The sequence below is a fragment of the Triturus cristatus genome, chromosome 11 (assembly GCF_964204655.1).
Source record: "Triturus cristatus chromosome 11, aTriCri1.1, whole genome shotgun sequence".
Taxonomy (NCBI): domain Eukaryota; kingdom Metazoa; phylum Chordata; class Amphibia; order Caudata; family Salamandridae; genus Triturus; species Triturus cristatus.
In genome coordinates, this window is record NC_140594.1 from 230530925 (window position 1) to 230550555 (window position 19631).

Sequence of the window (19631 nt, forward strand, 5' to 3'; positions counted from 1 at the left end):
GGCCTAGCGTCATGTATATGTTGGGGTGCTTTACATTGGGCGGATTGCTCGTTATCGGGCACGACTATAGGCTTGTTAATTACGGTTAGTCCTGGTGGGTTGGGGGCAATCCTGGCAGATTTTGGGAAGCAGCCAATGCAATTTCTACTCGAGTGCTATCCAACAATTTGGAAACCCCAGATTGGTCAGTATTACTTCTGGAATCGATAAAACCCCGGAGCCCTTGTTCAATCCTGGATAGATGATCCTCAATCTTATTTATTCTAACTTCTATGGGGTGGAGGAGAGATCTAATTGTGTCATAAATGTTAGACAAATCAGGGCACATTCCCTCGTCCCTGATTATGACATTTGTCCCCCCGCTTGCATCCTGTATAACAGATGATGGAAGAACTAAAGGTGCATTTTTGTTTACGGATGCAGCCAATATATGCTGCTCCAGATGGACATTAGGCGTTCTGGAACTTCTCGAATGGTTCACAGGCTTTATTTTTTTGCTTCCTTTCTTGGCCTTTCCACCATTTGTGAGAGTATACCCTTGTTTGGTTTTGGGGACAGCCCCAAGGTGCCTATCTCGCAGTTGTCTAGTGAATGGCTCTGGGATTACGCTGTGTGTAGATGGTAATGGGCAAGGTGAGCTCAACAATGAATCAGAGACCATGGACTGTTCACCCATTGATACTGCAACTGTTCCACTGGGTAACAAGTCCAAAGTTGAAACATCAGTGTCAGAGCATGGAGTTGCAAGGCTTGTAATAGTATGTTGGACGGGGGTACAAACATTGGCTATGTGGCCCATCAAGGACCTCCTGGCCGCCACGAGATCCTGCGATACGCGGCGTTCCAGCAGTGTAATTTCCTGATCAATGACGCAATTGACCTTAGTGATGAATTGGTCCATAGTTCCGGAAAATTGGACATTGGACGCTTTCCCTTTCGTATCTTTGGCTGGCATGGTAATAGCGGAAGACACGATAACAAGTTAAGGCGTTATGAGCTTCACTGGTCAAGCGAGATTATGCAGGAAGTATGAGGTCAATATATTGTTTAATTATCACTCTGTGTCCCTAACACTACACTCTCCAACATGCAGAAAGAAATAGGCAATTTCAATAGTACCTGAAGGCATCTACTAGGGATACGTCTTTAGGGGGGTGGCCCAGTCCAGTCTGTTCCTGTCAGTGACGGGCAAGGACGGGCCCGCCCTTGGCCCGGGCTTTGCCCGGGTGCTGCCCGCGCGCGTCCCGCACTGCGGTGACACCTGGCGGCCTAAGTAGTGATCCGGCGCTGCCAGGTGTCGTCACCGCAAGCGCCGCTCGCCAAGGATGCTGGGAGATGGAGTTCAGGTATGCCGTTCCCCTCACGGCGGCGGTGGAGGCGTCCACAGGCAGAGCGGGGAAAAGAGGCAAAGAAGCACCCCACCAAAAAGAGCCGTTCCCCTCACGGCAGGCAACTGGTTGTGGCAGCAGGCAGGTCTCGGCAAAGCGCATATGTAATATTTCATCCAGAAACTGATTTCCAAATTATATATTTTTAACATAAGTTGGCAACTTAATACGCTTAAAATATATTTATGAAGAAGGGGAGGACATGTGGTCCACACCACCAGAGCAGGTGGCAGATCCTTCTCCTTCCCGGTGGCCAAAACCTGGAACGAACTCCCCCTCCGCATTCGATGAAGCCCAACACTGCACCAGTTCAGAAAGGTCCTCAAATCATGGCTCTTCCAATGATCTACTGAGCTGCTCGCACCCTCCCCTCTCCCAGCGCCTTCAGACCATCACGGGTGAGTAGTGCGCTTCAAAACCCCTGATTGATTGATTGATGTGCTTCAGTGCCTAACCGCTAAGCTAGGAACCTGGAGACCTGGGATTTAATCACGGCTACAGCGTTTGACCAAAAAGTCGTATGATTCTGGACAAATCACAGTATTTGTGTACCTCAAAGTGTTAGTATGGATAATGTGAAAGCCATATGTTCCCTTTATCTCCTGGCTTGCAGTGCCATGTGGGAGATGCGTGTATTACTATGGAACAGGCTTCTCCATCGAGTGCTTGTGAGCTATAGGTAGTTCCAGCTCATTGTAAGTATCTCTCCTATGTGCAATCCAGCCTACTAAACTAGAAGCTGTGACTTAGTTGAATTCATATTTGAATATCGAAATTGAAAACACCTTTGTTCAAAATGGAAATATGTTTATTTTCAGAACTCATAAGCTGATGCTTGGAGAAAATAGCTGAATTCCCAAAACATATTTACAGCACATATTTGAGATATAATTGTACGGACCTGGGGAGGTATATTACTAATACCATTACCTTGGTGCCAGGTGTATTGCAGCTATGGCTATTATGTAGCACCTGTGTACATTTCAGAGTTTCTTTGCGTCATTGGGGAGCACTAGCTGATGTACCGAGGTGATAACTGCTGGTAATCGTGCATTGCATGCACTCTATGCCATCTTGCCTAATTTGGCGATGATTGCAACCAGTGCTTGAAATGGAAAACTAGAAGTGCAGGTACTCTGTGCCAGAGTGTACCTGCTTGTTTCTGAGAAGTGCCGGTACTGTCCAATTAAAAGTATTGACTTGCTCTTGAGATGTGCCGGTACTCTCCCTCTCAAAATATAAAAGTGCTGGTGCTGCGTACCGGACAGTACCGGCCCATTTAAAGCACTGGTGACTAGTAACATTAATAGCTCGGGATGATTTCATTGAACAGAAGTAGCTCATATTATTGACAAGGTAGGAGACACTTGCTGCTGTGTGAAGTAGCTTCACACTCCTTAAAATACTTTTAAAAATCACGAGTTCACCTTTAGGACCTGCAAGCCTGGTCAAGGTCTCATTTGGCTTTGGTGCTTGCTGTCCTGACGTTAGTTTTCCACTCGCATAAAATAGTCTAGAAAGAAGTGGTGCTTGTATAGCGCCAATTGCCTTTTCTCCTCTAAGCACTTCTGTTAAAATGTGACAGTCAATCAATTAAGTTCTACACTATAAGTGGGAGGATGAAATGCTGCGTCAACCAAGGTATGATTCGATTCTGCAGCTCCCAGATCACGCAGAGATCGCTGAAAGTCTGGTCAGATCATAGAGGTGAGCACAGGGGCCACAGTCGATGGCGCCACGAAGAGCAACCCAGGTGAGGAAGGCGCTAGGACCAGGCCCCGCTGGTACCAGCAGTGGTATCCTTGGACAAGTCGACCCTCCTCACTTAGTGTGTGAACTAGACAAGCCCCAGGACTCTGGATCCACAGTGTGTTGCTAGTAGCCTGTCTACAACAGACACAAAAAGGCCGCCGAACGCACTGTGGATGTGGGCATCCTCCCTGTCTGCTGCTGTCTTTGGGTCGGAGTTAAATCTAATGCATCGCAAAATGCTGATATCAGGGTTTGACGGTAAAACTGGCACGGGACAATGGCTGGCAGCATTGTGAACCTGCTGATCTAAAGTCAAAAGCTAATCTGCATTGAATCGGCTGGCAGATTGGAAGGCAGGTCGGAGAAGCGCGCCATAGTGTGTGCCCAGCCTGAGCTATTGATGTGAACTCTGATGGACAGAGCTGCTGCCTCAGCACCCGAATAATCCGCTGCCCTTTTCAGAGCCCTCTCATAAATACCGACGGCCCGTGCGGTGGCCACTGGCACTCCTGGAACACTCATTGGATGAGGTAGTGTGGCGTCCCGCCGCTGTGCTGGGCGAGGGGGCTTTGGGCTGGTTTCTTTCCTCGGGTGTGTGGTGGGTGTGGCAGGGGATGGAAGATTGTCGCCTCGGTGCTTTTTATTTGGAACGATGCCTTCACATGGCATGCAGCCCGTGTATTCTCAGCACAGGTCCTGTAAGGTGTGGTTGCACTGCAGTCTTTTTATGTTGTGTTTTTGCTTTCCCTGTGAATATACTGTTCACAGCAACGTGGTTCTGCCACTTCATGCGTACTGTTTTTACTAAGTTAATTTGAACTTGGTGTTAACTTTGTGATGCATCAAGATTTGAAACGTTGTGTTCAAGGATGACTTTACTATGTTGTTTAAAGCAAGCATAGCTTGTGGCAAAGTACATATAGTAAGGTGCACAAAAACAATATCTGAAATTCGGTTTGTATTGATTTGTGGCAGTCAATTTAGAAACCCAAGCTGCACATTCCCTCTGAAAGTAAGTTAAACTATAGAGTAAAGCAGTGGTAAGAAAGGCGTTCGTTTGTTAAATGTATCTTATTTTATATTATGGATCTTGTAATGCAGTACTACAATCTGTATCATGCATGGGATATAAGGCTTATATGATTAGCATACTGAGGCTTCGAGATGACACCCCAGTATTGAGGGCACATAAAGAATTTGACCTAAAGTTGGCTCTTAGAAGCCACTGATAGGAGGTTAAGGAGTGAAGAGTTATCCAGTGTGGCAGATGGAGAACTGCAGCGCTGTTTCTAGTATTCATGAGGGGAGACCCTGTGAATGAAATACAGACTGACCATGAGCAGAAGGAGAGTGGGCGCCGGCTGTTCTATGACATCACATACGCTAGACACACAGATCTGTCTTCATAGCCTTTGGTTCTCCGAGGCAAGTGCTCACCTCCACTGTTGACAGTGTCAGCTCATGAGACATGTACAGCAGATTCGGTAGTTGCAGTTACTTTTGTAATCAAATAATCGTTTGCCAATGTCCGCTTATGTGGACGAGTACTCAAAATTCGTACATAGACGCTACTTTTGTAATCGACTATTCAAACGACACTGTTAACTCATGGAAGATGTCTTGCAGAGTTTGTCATTGGAGTTAGTTTTGTAATCAACACATCGATTGGCAATGTCAGCTCATGGAAGAGGCGCTGAAGAATCTGTAGTTGCAGTTACATTTGTAATCAGCTAATCGATTGGCAATAATATTTCATGGAATAGCTAACAGAGTCTGACGCTGGAGTGACTTTTGTAAACAAATCATCGATGGACAGTTTCAGCTCATGGAAGACGTTAGAGTTACATGTGTTTGGGACGCTTCGACCTTGGAATATGATTGTTGCAGCCCCTGTTGGGTGTGCTGTGTTAATCTTATGCAAAGGTTCACGTGATAGAAAGCGTGGGATCTTTTATTTCCAAAACCTGCCTATCAATTAAGGATATTTGCACCCTAAGCTCACCCTGGAATCAGTGAGGTGCCAAAATTCTCAGGTTGGTCCATTCATGGACACGCTCTCTGTCATAGGCTCACTGTAGGCGTTTAGAGAGATTAAAGGCAGGATTTATAAAGAGGTGGAAACAGAGACTTTGATTTCTGGAGGAGATATCACATTTGGAAGAAATTAGCCTCCACCATTGGGGTGATATGGTGGCAGAATTTCCACCAGTGGATTCTCCACCAAGCTTAGCCCTTACTCCAGATGTTAGAGGGGTTTTCTTCACTGCCCTTCTCTAGAGCAGGCCATAGCTTTGAACTCCTGTTCTGTTTGGTAGCATGCATTGTAAGGCCAGTTTCTGAGCTCACGCATTAGAGAATTTGCAATGAGAAAAACATATTTGTTTACAACTTAAATGACTGGTGTGTTACACAATTATAATGTGTAGACACAGTGAATAGATCTGTATGTTGACGATCTGCTTAAATATTTGTATTACCTTATATATATATTTAAAAGAAAAGTATAACATTTGTTAATAAAATGAGATTTCTTCTTAGATTCATTTTATTATGACGGCAATCATCAATGGTCAACTGACAGTGTAGCTGTACTCCATAGCTTCCTCGCCAACCGGGACCGGTGTTAAAAACACATTGGGTATTTTCATTGCTCTTTGATCTTAAGCTTCAATTGTTCAGCCGAGGGACATAGTGAAACTTTAGGAGGCCTTCCCTGAAATACATGTAACGGGGGATCCCCATTATACCCAGGTGCACCTTCAGAAAATAACAGGACCAGGCACAGGATGGCTCTAAAAAAAAGAATTCAGCCACCTGCCCAATATGGCGTGTGGCTGAGAAGGCACCATTAGACCAGGAGCCCAGCTAAGTACCCATGCTTAACCTCAGTCCATCCCCCCGTCAGAGCGCCTATATCCACCCCACGCGGCGTGAGCGAGGCGGCCGGTGTTACACCCATAACTCATCAGGAGTGAGCAAACTTGGAACACCAAGGATTTTATGTTTTTTGTGGTGTGATGTAATCCAGTTTATTCTGCGACAAAGTTTCTCCATCCTGGCAGTGACTGACCCGAGGCCCTCTTAGAGCTGCTGTCAATGTGTCCAGCATGCTCTGTTAATTCGGCTATTAACTGGGTCTGGTCTAGGTGAATGGGCAGAGTAGATCCTGTTATCACTGGATTACAGATCACAGTGACTGGGTTCTCAATGCTTCCCTTCACCTGCAGCTGCTTCCTGCGTTAGCGATCCCCACTGGCTGGCTGCAAAAACTGCAACATGTGCTTCTTTCTAAAGGGGGAGGGACTTTCATAAAAAAAAGTATAAGCACTTTGTTCAGTTTTCTGAACGGGTATGATGCTTACCGCTCTACAAAAATCGAATATCAAAATCGTCCTTCTGTATTTTTTATTTCTTTGTATTTGTTCTGCGCATTTTACTACGCACTGATGAAAAAATCCGATGAAGTCCGGCAGCGCGGATCTGTTGGATTAACGTACCCACAAAATATTACAACCACTATTGAAGTAATGAAGAAGGGCCGAGTGCTCGGAGAAGGAATGGCGCTTGCTGGTCTAACACTCCTCTGTTTTTCAGGTAAAATGACCGAACCACAGACCGCCCCCGAGCAGATGGCAGCAGGAAAAAGCCACGGAGGAATAGGTGGAAATTACAAGGTACTGTGCACACAACACAGAGTGGTAAAGTGGCAAATAAACCGATTTTTAGTATCCATCAGGCGACATAAAAATGTTATTGTAGTTTCGTGTGCGGTGCATATTTGAGTGTCTACAGTAAAATGTATGGGCTCCGTGATTACTAAATAGATGGCTTCAGTCCCATTCAATAGTTCGAGCTCCCATCTGCTGGCGGTGATGTGGACAGCCCAAGATGTGTGTTTTCATGCTCGCGGGTCTCTTGTGCTCTACGGAGCGCATCATCTGAAAATGACAACCAAAGGGGAGAAGTGTGCATCGCCATATGCTCCCCTTCAGAGTTCACTTGACAATATATCTCCAGCAAACACGGGGATGACAAAAAGGCATATTCTGACCGGGCAAATGTGCAGTCAAAACAATGGAACCCCTGGCTATTGCTGGCGGCCCACTGAACAACCCTGCGTTGTCTCTGCCCTGTTGCATCACTGTGCAGTGTACATGGATTTATAAAATGGTGGTCAGTGTGCAGGCCGGGGAGTGCCATAAGCACAGTGAGTGGCTATTGTCCTTCCATGTTTTTTTACCTGGTGAATTAAAAAGGTTGACCAAGGTCATCAGCACATTAAATGCATTAAAAAATGTTTTCAGCATTCCAAAGGCTGCCCACTTTCACACCTCCCACAGCAGGGGAGCCTGATTGCTTGCCTGCACTTTAAGGGCTTTTATTTATTCATTTATTTGTTTTTTTAATAGCACAAATGCTACTCTCGTACAGTGTCCAGTGTTAGGACAACGCGTGTAAATGTGGTGATGACAAGCTCAGCTAAGATCTAGTTAATGAGAGAGGACAGAAGCATTTTTAGTTTTTTTTTCTAATCATGCTGATGTTCAGTGAGTCTGAGATGAAGAGGAGGATTGTTCGTGTCTGGATGAGACCGTGAGCCTAGGATTCGTTTCCAGTTCACGAACCCAAAAATGTAAGACCAATCCACTCTGCACTGGTTACACCTTGGTACTCCTCACCAGGGTTGAGGGTGTGTATCGCCATGAATGTTAGGATATTACATTGTTTACGTCTCCTAATCTGGTACACCTTAATTGTAAACACTTGTTGATATTGCGGCCTGCCTCCGGGTTGTTGGCGTGACACGGTGTGACCATTCTTTAGCACAATAAAGGTCTTTAAAAAAAAAAAAAAAGAGGAGGATTGTTCCATGCTGTTGATCAGACCCGCGAGAGGGCGGGATCCGGGTCTTGTGGTGGCTTGACATCCAACAGCAGGCATGCCATGGAGGACCGTGTTCTCCTAGAGGGATTGCAGTGCATACCAAGCTGTGAATGAATGATGGATCGCCATGATAGCACGAAGGATGGGCCATGCATGCATCAATCAATCAGGGGGATTATAAGATCGCTACTCACCCGTGAGGGTCTCAAAGCGCTGGGGGAGGGGGGAAACTGGTCCGGTCAACCATAGAGCCAGGTCTTGAGGGCCTTCCTGAAGATGTGCAGGGTGGGGACGTGCTTGATGGTGCATAGCACCTTGAAGCTGATAGCTCTCTGACCGGAAGCCAATGTGAGGTCAGAAGATGAGATGCGATGCGAGTCCTTCTGCTTGGGCCAAGAATGAGCCTGGTGGCTGTGTTTTGAATAATCCGAACCCTCTGAAGAATTTATTGAGGCATTTCTCATAACAATGATGCAGTAGTCCGGTTTAGCCATGGTCGTCGACTGGGTCAATGTTTTCTTCAGGAAGAAGGTAAGAGTGGAAGACACTTTCAATTAAAGAAAGCATGGAAATGTGATTTTATTTACATGCTCCTGGAAGCAAAAATCAGCGTCCAATAAAAGATTGCAAGCCCTACTAATAGGGGTCTTTGGAGATCCAATATCAAAGAGCTTCCACGTCTCTGGAAAGAAGGCTGGATTGTTGCCTAAAAATAAGTTCTGTGGTTTATTGGAGTTTATTCTAAGGCAAAGTTCATCCATTTTAGAAAACGCCTGATCCGAGGGACTCTTACAACTGGAGCTGATGCTGTGTGCATTTACTGTTAATTAAACTCTTCACTGGATATGTGCAGGTAAACCTCACCTTCAGCTGGCCGGTAAATTTGTGTGGCAATACCGGGGTCGACGTTAACAATACTGGGTCGTTACCACCCCATTAGCAAGACTGAGGTCGGAATGAGGGATAACATGCAGGTCCCAGAAAGCTGTTTACCAGGGTTTTCAAAAATGCCATGCCCTATCCAATCACATTTCCCACCTCCTTTTGGCGGGTAGAAATGTGAGTGAACACACAGGTGTGGCTACTGTGTGGAACCCACACTCGGTAAAACTTGGAATATTGAGGTTGGACAATTCCACATAAAAGCTGCGGATTTCGATTTGAGAGCCTAAGTGTTTGCTTGAAACTACTCCCACAAATGCCTGGTAAACAGAGGTTTCACAACAAAGGTCTGGAGGTGTGCCATGCGGCCCAGTGCCCGTGGAATGCGCGCGGACCCGAGAAACAAAGCCTTGGCAGCCGAGAGCCGCGAGCGCGTGGGATCGGCAGGAAGTCACAAGTGGGAGCCCCGTTCCTGGGGTTTATTTAACAGCAGCGAGGCCGGCAGGCATTGTTTAGCGCGGAAGCTTGATTGCATCTCTATTGTTGTCAGGTTTCCTAAATATGTTGAGAGTTTATATGGAACCAGAGTTTATGCTGAGCACGCCGTGCTGTGCAGCAAGCGCTCTATTCCAGTTCTACAACATATAAAGTAATAATTAGCCGATGGTGGTGGTGGGGCAGTGAGCCAGGAACGTAGCTTGCATGCATTGGGACCCAGATCAAGCAAGGAAAAGGCCCCCTTTGACTGCTGTTGTGGTGATAAAATACAGCTATTATCAGCAGGGCTTTAAGTGGGCCGGGTCTCACCAGAGCTGAGCACCAGCAGTTTTTTAAAGGAGGCTCGAAACGGGTCTCTATCGGGCTCTGTTTTGTGCCCTGGCACAGGCGGTCCGTTTTTTTCCGGGCTGCAGTGACAGAAGGCACATCATGTGCACATGCTCACACTGCTCACTTCGCACTAGTGGAGAAGTTACAGAATCACACTGCTCACTTCACTAGTGGAGAAGTTATGCGTGACGTCATGCCAGGTGAGCGTTGTAGGGGAAGGGAAATCCTTTAAAGAGTCATTTTCTCTCTGGATTTCTCTTCTCTTTTTGAAACTCAGGAGCAGCAACATTCTCGTGGGCTTTAAGTGGAAGCTTTTCAATATTATATACAAGCCATAGTTGCTGCTTATTTATGTTATGCAACTAACAACCATTGACAAAAGCCAATAGTCCTGACTAGTTGTAGGTATGATGTTACTTGTTGTATCATATATCTGGATGCAATGACAGAAACAGCGAAATATAAGTCGGGCGGCACACTATGCTAAGCACAGATTTTTAGCTTACTTGTTTTAAGCCACGCCCCTAATTACATTGGCCATGCCCCTTTGAGAGACTCCCCAGTTTTTTCATCCCCCTTAAAGCCCTGATTATCAGGCTTCAATGAGCCCCTCCGGGCCCCAGTGCCACTGCACCTGCTGCACCAAGGCCAATTATTCCACAGCAGTGAGCCGGTGTCAAACTGTTAGTCTGACATCCCGAGTTCAAAACCAGGCAATGTCGACGCAGGCTTCGTCTTCATGAGGACGATAAATTGGTTACTAGTAACGCATGTTATTTATAGTGCTTAGAAACATCAGGCCTGATTCCCAAAGGTAAACTTACACTTTTGTGGGAGTTTACTACTTTTAGGTTTTCACAAACTATGCGGAGTTTTAAGACTCCGCACTGCCTATACTTATACAAGTGGAGAACTTCCTAAACTTATCTGTCGGGGCAGAGAACTCCCCATGCATAAGTAAGGGGAGTCATAAAACTCTGCACAGTTTGTGAATTGCATTTTGTAGAAAGTATACTACAAAGTGCAGTTTGTGAATCTGGCCCACAGATTCTAAACACTACATAAAACAAGTTACTATCACTTTGTTATGATTGGCTATCAAAGAGAGCTTCTATTGTTTACATCACTTTCTGAATCGGACTCGCTGCTATGACACAGCAACAGTTGATAACAAAGCTTGTTACCTGTTTCTGCTTCATAACAGCCTTCCAGGCCCATCTGATCGGGTCTGTATGAGCCTGTCAGTGCAGCAATGCTTTCTGCTTTGATCGAAAGCAGAACATAGAGCTGCAGGAGGGGGAAGGAAAGCAGGGATGGTGGTGGGGTCCGGGTAAGGATTGAAGGTAAGGTATTTATTTTTCACATTTGGGTCAGGGAGGAGAGGGCATGTTATGTATAGCTCCCCCACAATCCTTTGCCCCTGTGCAGCGTTGTACATTTGCAGTATAGTAGCAAATGCAGTGGGCATTTACAATTGAAATGTTTAAGCAGATCGAAAAGTACAGGCAGTTGTGCAGGATGTATTGGGACATATTAGGCCAAAGATAGAAAAGCAGTCGCAGCCGGCATTAATTGTGGGTGGGGGGGCGAGGGGAGTTGCGCGGGGTGGGGGTTAATATATTTTAAAAACTTACCTGTCCACCAGCCGGCCGGGTCCTGCGTTTTCCTGTTCTCCTGCTCTCCAAGAAGCAGGCTGCCTCCCTCCCCTCCCCTAAGCCAATCACAACTCTGCAATGGCAGCGTTGTGATTGGTCGGGATGCTGACCAGTCAGGCGCCTATGGGGAGGCCATTTTCTCCATGGAGGCTGCATGCAGCCTACATGGACAAAAGGCGGAGTGCGGATGACTGGTTTGGTCGGCCCCAAAGGGCTGAGCAAATAGTCAGCGCCCTCCCCAGTGGGCACACCACTCCTCTCCTGCCCTAGAGCAGACCCACCAACCAAACCCTTCTGCTTTCTCGCAGTGCGAGAAGCAGAAACATTAAATGGTAGTTTTACCATTTTATGTTTCTGCTTCACGCACTGCGAGAAAGCAGTGGGGCGACACTGCTCCGCCCCAATGGAGGAGCCGGCCCTGTAGAAAATAAGTGAAATATAGAGAGATAAAGAGCAATAGGTAGCGAGCAAACAACTCTGCTACTTGAGCAATGGTTACTGGGCACAGGCAGGGTCCTAAAATTCCTCAAATTTGACCACATGGCCATTGATCCTTTATATAAGTCGTTCACATCAGCATTTTCTCTTATCCTGTCTTTATAAGATGATAAGTCCACGGACTTCCACTTTCATAGAGTGTGGTGTTTCACAACAACGAAAGATGTTGTGAAGCATCTCCTCGAGTATTTTGTCTCTCCAAATGTTGACTTTTCTGCTTCTGTCTTCCAGATCCAGAGCTTTTAGTGCAGGTTCTACAGTTTTGACCCCTGTGTGGCACATGGATGAATTGATCCAGCTGTTCCTCCACTGCCTCCAGTTGGTTGTCTGTCCAACACATCTGGAACGTAGTAATATCAAAGAATATGAATTTTATTTCCAATGCCGTGGTTGCTGTACTGTCTTGTACTGACACAATCAATGAGTTATTAGATTTGAGATTCATCATGAGATGAATATCCTCGTGAGAGTTTCTGCCATCATCCTAGAAGGGGCAGGTAGTGACTGATTCCTTTTGAATTTTCAATGTACAACTTCAATGAAGAGAGGTTTACTTGAAAGCTTCTGCAGAGAAATGAGGCAGCTATAATAACAGGGGAGCGTGCTTGACAGTAACCTTTTTTTTGTATGCAAGATATATAAAGGTGTTTCCTCTATAAATATAGAGAACCAAAGTGGCTCTGCTCAGGGTAGATCCAACCTGTTGGACATGAAAACATTAGCCACATCAAAAGGAGGAACGAGAAGGAGCACAGGTTCCCCACCTATGCCTGGCTGCCACGATACAGGTGCAGTGCAGCATCTTTGCACAACCTAATGCTGCCAGGACATCATTAGACTCGAGACGAAGAAGTGCAAAAAAGGAAAAACAAGGTAACGGGCCTTCTCCATCTATGCTCCCAAGATCTGGAAAGATCTGTCCATACCCATCAGCACTAACCCAGCCCTGCTCCAATTTAGGAAAGAGCTGAAGAATACTACATCATAAGGATGAAACAATCTACTTTCACTCTTTGAAACCAGCGACGCCTCCAATAATATGCTGACTGAATCTTTGCTTTGGATAGTGTTGGCTTTCAGCTAGTTTCCCACAATACTGATAACTCATACATAGATACAATATGGCCACCAAGCGACCAGTGCTCCATGCTGTTCCTCGTATCTGTACTGAGGGTAGGGTACACTCATCTGCTCCCATCAGAGGATGCCCCCTGGTTGAGTCGGGCATGGCAACCTCATGACTCCTCAAAGAAGAATCGGCTGCAGCTGAAGATCGGTCTAAGCTGGGGGGAAGACCTCACTCTTCCAAAGCTAAGCAGCACTAGAGGGCAACCAGAACTATATGGGCCTCCAGTATCGCAGAAAAGCAACCCTCAGCTTTTAGCAAACACCATCTCTGTGTGGCAGTTCACAGTTGTCTTCATCTCTGACAGACTAGACGCCCCACTAAGCAGAGGACTGTGTGGGTACACGCATGCAGCCCTGACATTTGTGATATAGTCTTCTTCTACTGTAAACAGGCATATATACTGTTCCATTCATCTTCATGAGAACTCTGGCCACCGCACATTCACTGAAGTGCATGAGGATAAAAATGAGCTGGTGGCCCACTGCATAAGCACGTGTTGGCCATCTTCACGATAGCCAAGGCACCCACCTCCCAAAGCTTGTTTAGTCCACAAGTGCTTACAAGCAGACACAGGTACTAGAGGAATAACATTTGGTAGGATCAGTAGGATCTTTTGCTTAAGTTAATGTGATGTAAGATCCATTCACACAAAAACATTTTTTTTTGCAGAAAACTAAAAATAACCAGAAATATTATGTATGTGTACCCACCTTACCTGCCAAATGGGAACTAAATATTTTGTTATGTATTTTTGTTGTTCAACAGCCGATTGTAAGCTTGTTTGCTGATTTTTGGAATACTCTATAAAAAAATAATTAGATTTTACTAGATGTATCTCTTTTTAGGTTTCGCCTACGCAGCGCGCATGCGCTGCATAGGAGAGACCTGCAATCATCGACGCAGCTTTGCGGCAAAAAACATACACGTGTTCCATTGCCTTCAATGGCAACGTGTGCACGTCTGGAGATTCACTTGCGGGAGCGAGCGACTGGCGCCATATGTTAACAATTATCGCGGCGCCCAATCAATAACAGAGCGGCTCGAAGTGGCCAGCGCGCCTTGAATAAACAAGCCCTCATCCCTTTAGAGTACCCCTGTAAGAGGCTTTCATAAATCCCAGAACACACCTTCAGTCAGATTTGAATATAGATTTAGGTTTTAAAGCCGGGCTTGGCGCTTAGCAGAGAGGATGCCGTGTAGCCGAGCCCCAGGATGGAGGGCTCCGGCAGCCGAGGATGTGCGCGGAGACGACGGTGCTGGGGGGGGCCCGTCTGGACAGGCAGCCCGGTCTAGCTACAAGCACGGCTCTTCCACGACCGGCCACAGCCTGTACGACACTCTGCCTGCTTCGGGACACCTGCGGCATAGCACGTCACTCCTCAGCGGTGGGTGCACGCCTGCTGTTACAAATGTGTCAATATTTCACGGAACTTCTATACTTGAAGAGACGTCAGAGCACCCCTTCTATAACACGTGTTTCACCCCAGAGCACCTCTGGGAAACTTTTTTCACAGCACTTCTCTACCTGAAGACATGTCAGAGCACTTCTGGGACACATGTTTCATGGCACTTCTCCAGCTGAAGACACCCACGGCCCTTCTGTGACACTTGTTTCACAGCACTTTGCCACCTGAAGACACATCTGAGATACCCCACCCCCCTTGGGACACGTGTTTCACGGCACTTCTTCAGCTGCAGACCCCCCAGAGCACTTCTGGAACACTGTTTCATGGCACTTATCCACCTGAAGATACGTCAGAGCACTATATATGACACGTGTTTCACGGCACTTCTCCAGCTGAATGTAGGTCACAGAATGGCAAAGCATGGAAAGAGGCTACAATGATTTTTCTGGTGTATCAATCTTTGGCGATTGGGCTGGGTTCAGCAAAGTCACTTTATTGCAGACATTATTTAGTGCAGTATGCAGTATTACGCCAGTTGTATTGGAGTAACTTATGTGAATTGAGTCCAAGTTACACTTTTTTGCTGTCATTGTATTTGGATTGCCGTCCTTGTGTCAATACTTGTTACACCCACTTTGGCAGCGATTGCTCTATTATAAGATCCCAAAGGCGAGACCTATTGGCTATGCCAATGCTTGTTATTATTATTGAGGATCATATCTTCCATTAATATTTAATTATGGAAATCATTGATTTGCAGATTCTTCCTCTCTGCTCAAATCTTACTCCTTACTCCTGAGTGATGCCTTCAGTGGCAGAATAAGCAGGGTGGAATTTTCCTTCTTTTTTTCCTTCTTTTTTTTACCAGGAGACAAATATGTAACACATGATGAAATCTATTCCAAAACATACTCATAATACATGGGTGTGATAGGAGAAACTTTCCATGCCATTTCCCTCACTTCCTGTGATAGGTTTTTGTAGAAAACTCCCATGTGCAGAATAGATGGGAGAAAGCATTGGGATGGATGTGAATAGTGCTAACACTACATTTACGACTGTGAGCATTCCACCATATCTATAGATTACCCTCAGCTGTAAATGGATTTTGCTGTCAGATAAGTACACACATCCAGATTCTTTGAATTAGGTTTTTTAATTTTTGACCACAATTTCAACTTTTTCCACACTTGAGAATCATTGTGGTGAGCATATGATTTTGTGAATTGCACCCCAGAATACCTGTACTTGAAACTGCTCAACCTTTTAATTGGCATACCAGCATTAACAAAGAGAGGAATCTGAGGAGGGTACCTTGATGCTCTGGGATATAAAGCTGAGTTTAAATGCAAAGTAAATACAGAATATCCTTTGCAAAAACTATTGCTACGTTGGCATTTGGTGTAGACTTTCTATTATTTAGTCCAATGGGGCGATTTTTTCGTGAACATTATTTAGGACTCAATATTTACGTCAGACGATATTTAGGCAACGATATTCTTCTGCCATACCCATAAAACAGAGTGTCCTTGAGAGTATCTGCATGGCTTAAAAGTTTCTACAGGGGTTAGCTTACTATGAAACTCAATGGATTATCAACATATGGTATCAAGCATATTTTTTATTGGACAAGAAAGTCTAAAATTACTGAAGATCAGTTGCGATCACATTGGAATTCAGTATGGCATGTGAAACATTACAATGTGTTGCAGAATACAAAGCTATTGTTTACACGTCCTACACGTTTCATCATTTAATTCCTTTATAGATGAAGCATTGATTGACAACTTCAAAATATATTCATGCAGTGATAGGCACCCAGTAGTCTGTCTTGTACTGGAGGAAGCATGCACTTCTGATCATTTTTGTTTTTTCTCTAAATTTGGAAAAGCAAATGATAAACCATGGGTCTAGCATTGACATCAACCTTGGGGACGAGGATTTCTGCATTTAGCAATGATTGAGTCAATTGGTTGCATAAAGTGAGTATCTGTGAATTGTCTGTTCGAGATAGAGTTGGGATGCCTCTGGGATTATGGGGTGAGATGCTTCTGGGGTTATGGGTTGAGATGCCTCTGGGATTATGAGTTGGGATGCCTCTGGGATTATGGGTTGAGATGCTTCTGGGGTTATGGGTTGAGATGCCTCTGGGATTATGAGTTGGGATGCCTCTGGGATTATGGGTTGGGATGCCTCTGGGATTATGAGTTGGGATGCCTCTGGGATTATGGTTTGAGATGCCTCTGGGATTATGAGTTGGGATGCCTCTGGGATTATGGTTTGAGATGCCTCTGGGATTATGAGTTGGGATGCCTCTGGGCGCCTCTGTAGTCTCTCTAATGCACCTTTTGATGTTCTGACCGAATGTGGATCTGGTTCGACCATGAGTTTCTCTGTTCCTCTCATCATCCATCCTTGTCTGACAGCCCTTGCCTATTTTATCTGCTTTTTAGTTAACCTTAAAATAGAAGCTGTAGCTCTCAGAAAAAGGAACAAGAGGAGCACAGTATACTGATCAGTGAGAACATTCTACATGCCTTCCGATCCTAAGAGGACTAATTAGGAAAATCTAATATCGCAGTGGCAACTCTTAACAACTCTTGAAAATGTGCCCCTACGTATTTCTTTTTACTTTGAAGACTGTTTCAGGCTTCTTCAGAGTGAGGGGCCTCAAGTGGCCCAGTCATAGATCTGAACAACAACTTTTGCCCAGGGGATTTATGAAGCTTGAGCAAGAGATCATTGGGTGATAGGAGAAAATACAAAGGTTCAGGCCAAGTCACTTTTGGAGTTCAGCACCAACTATGACCAGTCTAGTACCAGTGACACCGAATGGGCATGACCCTAACCACGTGTGAGAGCTCAGTGGGGTCTTCACGCAACCACAAAGTGGAATAGACACTGGAGTGGACAGCCCCATCCATGGGCAAAATCATTGTAAGTAGACAGGAGTGGGGAAGGGAGAGACACAATGAGTATATAATGCAGCTGGCACTCTACATGGTTTCATCTTTGGAGAGGCCACATCCAAAACAATGTTAATGGGCATACTAGCAAATAAAGGCTTTGCATAAAAGGCGTGGATCTGTAAAAGCAACGCAAAGAAACGATCCTCCTGTATATGCCACCAATTTATTTTCAAAAACACCAAATCCACTTATAATTTTAAATTGAAAACCTCTCTGAGACACAAAATGGCACCTGCCTGACTTGTCAGAAGCTAACAACAAATAAAGATGATGATCTCAGAAAATGGCACATATTTGTACTCTGTAGTGGTCACATGACATATAAGTGTTTTGGGATGTTTGGTTTTGTTCAGGGTTGTGATGTTAAAAGCTGATATGTGCTGCTGAGGCAGTCAGATTTTTAAAGACCAAGGGCCATATGTAGGAAGCCAAATACCGGTCGGTAACGGCCGATTTTTGGTAAATATCCCGTTACCGACCGGTATTTAGGCATTTGCTATGTAGGGGGCATATTTCAGGATTCGGTAATTTACCGAATCGGTAAAATTACCGATTCGGTAAATACCGAATCCTGAAATGAGATGTAGGAAACACTCTAATGAGTGTTGTGTAGGAATTAGAATTCGGTATTTACCACCAAATATAGGTTGGTGATAAATACTGAATACATTGCAAAAAGCAATATTTTGCTGAAATAAGAGTGCCATGTGGCAGACATACATGCCCTTAGGGCATGTATTTCCGCCACATGTGCACACATGCAGGAATCAGGGGTGCAACAGGGTGTCAATGTGACACCCTGCCACCCTTGAATGTGCTCCCCCATTACCGAATCGGTATTTACCGATTCGGTAATGAGGCATACCTTCCCATTGATTCCTATGGGCCTCCAGGCCCATAGGAATCAATGGGAAGGTATGCCTCATTATCGAATCGGTAAATACCGATTCGGTAATCACCGAATTTCTCCGATTCGGTAACATTTACCGAATTATTACCTACATACAATTTACCGATTCTTAAATACCGAATCGGTAAAATTCGGTATTTAAGAATCGGTAAATTGTATGCCACCTACATATGGCCCCAAGTTAGAAAAAAACATTGGAAATTCACTTGTTGCTAATAGATTTTATTTAATCTAGATGCTACCACTGTGTTTCTTATAAATATAACACTGATATGGCGAGAATTCTTAGAACTAACTTTTTAAGTTTAAAATGTCTGCTGTTTTAGTTCATGGTTTTATTTAACTAGTAGATTTATTTGCATTTCTGCTGAACATGTAATATTTTTTATAAACAATATTTTATTGTTGTTTTCAAAATGGTTACAACTGTAACTTTCGCACACATATTTGAGTGCAGATTTTCACATGGTTTTGTATACAGCCACATATGTAAATTCAAACTGGCCCAGATAACACCCACCATATGCCCCAAATTTTGCCATGTTTGCAGACGCAGCCCCTCGCCTCCTAAATGGGTACCTCCATTTTGGCGCACCAACTCATCGCTCTACCACGGACCCCGATTTCTTGAGGGGTGGCGGAGTTCCAGTTCTGTAGAATGTCTCTTTGCTGAAAGGGTACCCACCACTAGTAATGCCCGCTTTCCCCCTGCTCCCACCAACATCCTCCAGGATTCCCAAGACAGCAACTCGGGCTGAGGATGGACATGCACATTTTAATATCAGCATTCCATATGGCACATTCAGATTCAATAGATACTGGTTAGTTGTAATTTACACTAGCAGTCCCTTTTCTGCAATGATTTTGCTTCCAGTCTTTCCTCGTTCAACTGAGCAATGGTGAATGCAAATACTCCATTGTTAATACCAAGAAGGTATTTTTTGTGCTTTTATTAGCATACATTAAATGTATTGTGGTAAAGTATGGTGTCATCAGCGGTTGTTGATTTGATTTCATTTTAATGCCTCTTTAGCTTGTTTAAAGCCTACTATTTAGTGGGTTGTGTGAACTGGCGGTGCCAAAGAATGTTTCTGAAGTTATTACAATTGATCACTGAAATATTGAGCAATTGATGTTCCATGCCACCTAAGCAAGTCCCAGTTGAACGAACTGGAAAGCGTGTGATCAACCCTAAGGGCCATGAGTTAGACTTCTTCCCCTGATGAAAGCAACATGTCTGGGGCCATTGTCTATACACGTAACCTTTGAGTGTTGAAGGAAAAAAACTGGACTTATTGCAGTACTGGCATACATTGGAAATGGGCAAAGC

At 44.9% G+C, this 19631-nt stretch overlaps 1 protein-coding gene across 1 annotated transcript in view; it reads left to right on the forward strand.

Moving 5' to 3' along the window:
- The first annotated feature begins 3466 nt into the window (after positions 1-3466).
- Positions 3467-19631, forward strand: part of CRYBB3 (crystallin beta B3) — a 78393-nt gene continuing 62228 nt past the window's right edge. Inside the window, exons 1-2 of the mRNA XM_085636214.1 lie at positions 3467-3670; positions 6735-6814. Coding sequence (XP_085492340.1) covers positions 6740-6814 — 75 coding nt within the window. The 5' untranslated portion in view covers positions 3467-3670; positions 6735-6739. The remainder of the gene's footprint in view (positions 3671-6734; positions 6815-19631) is intronic.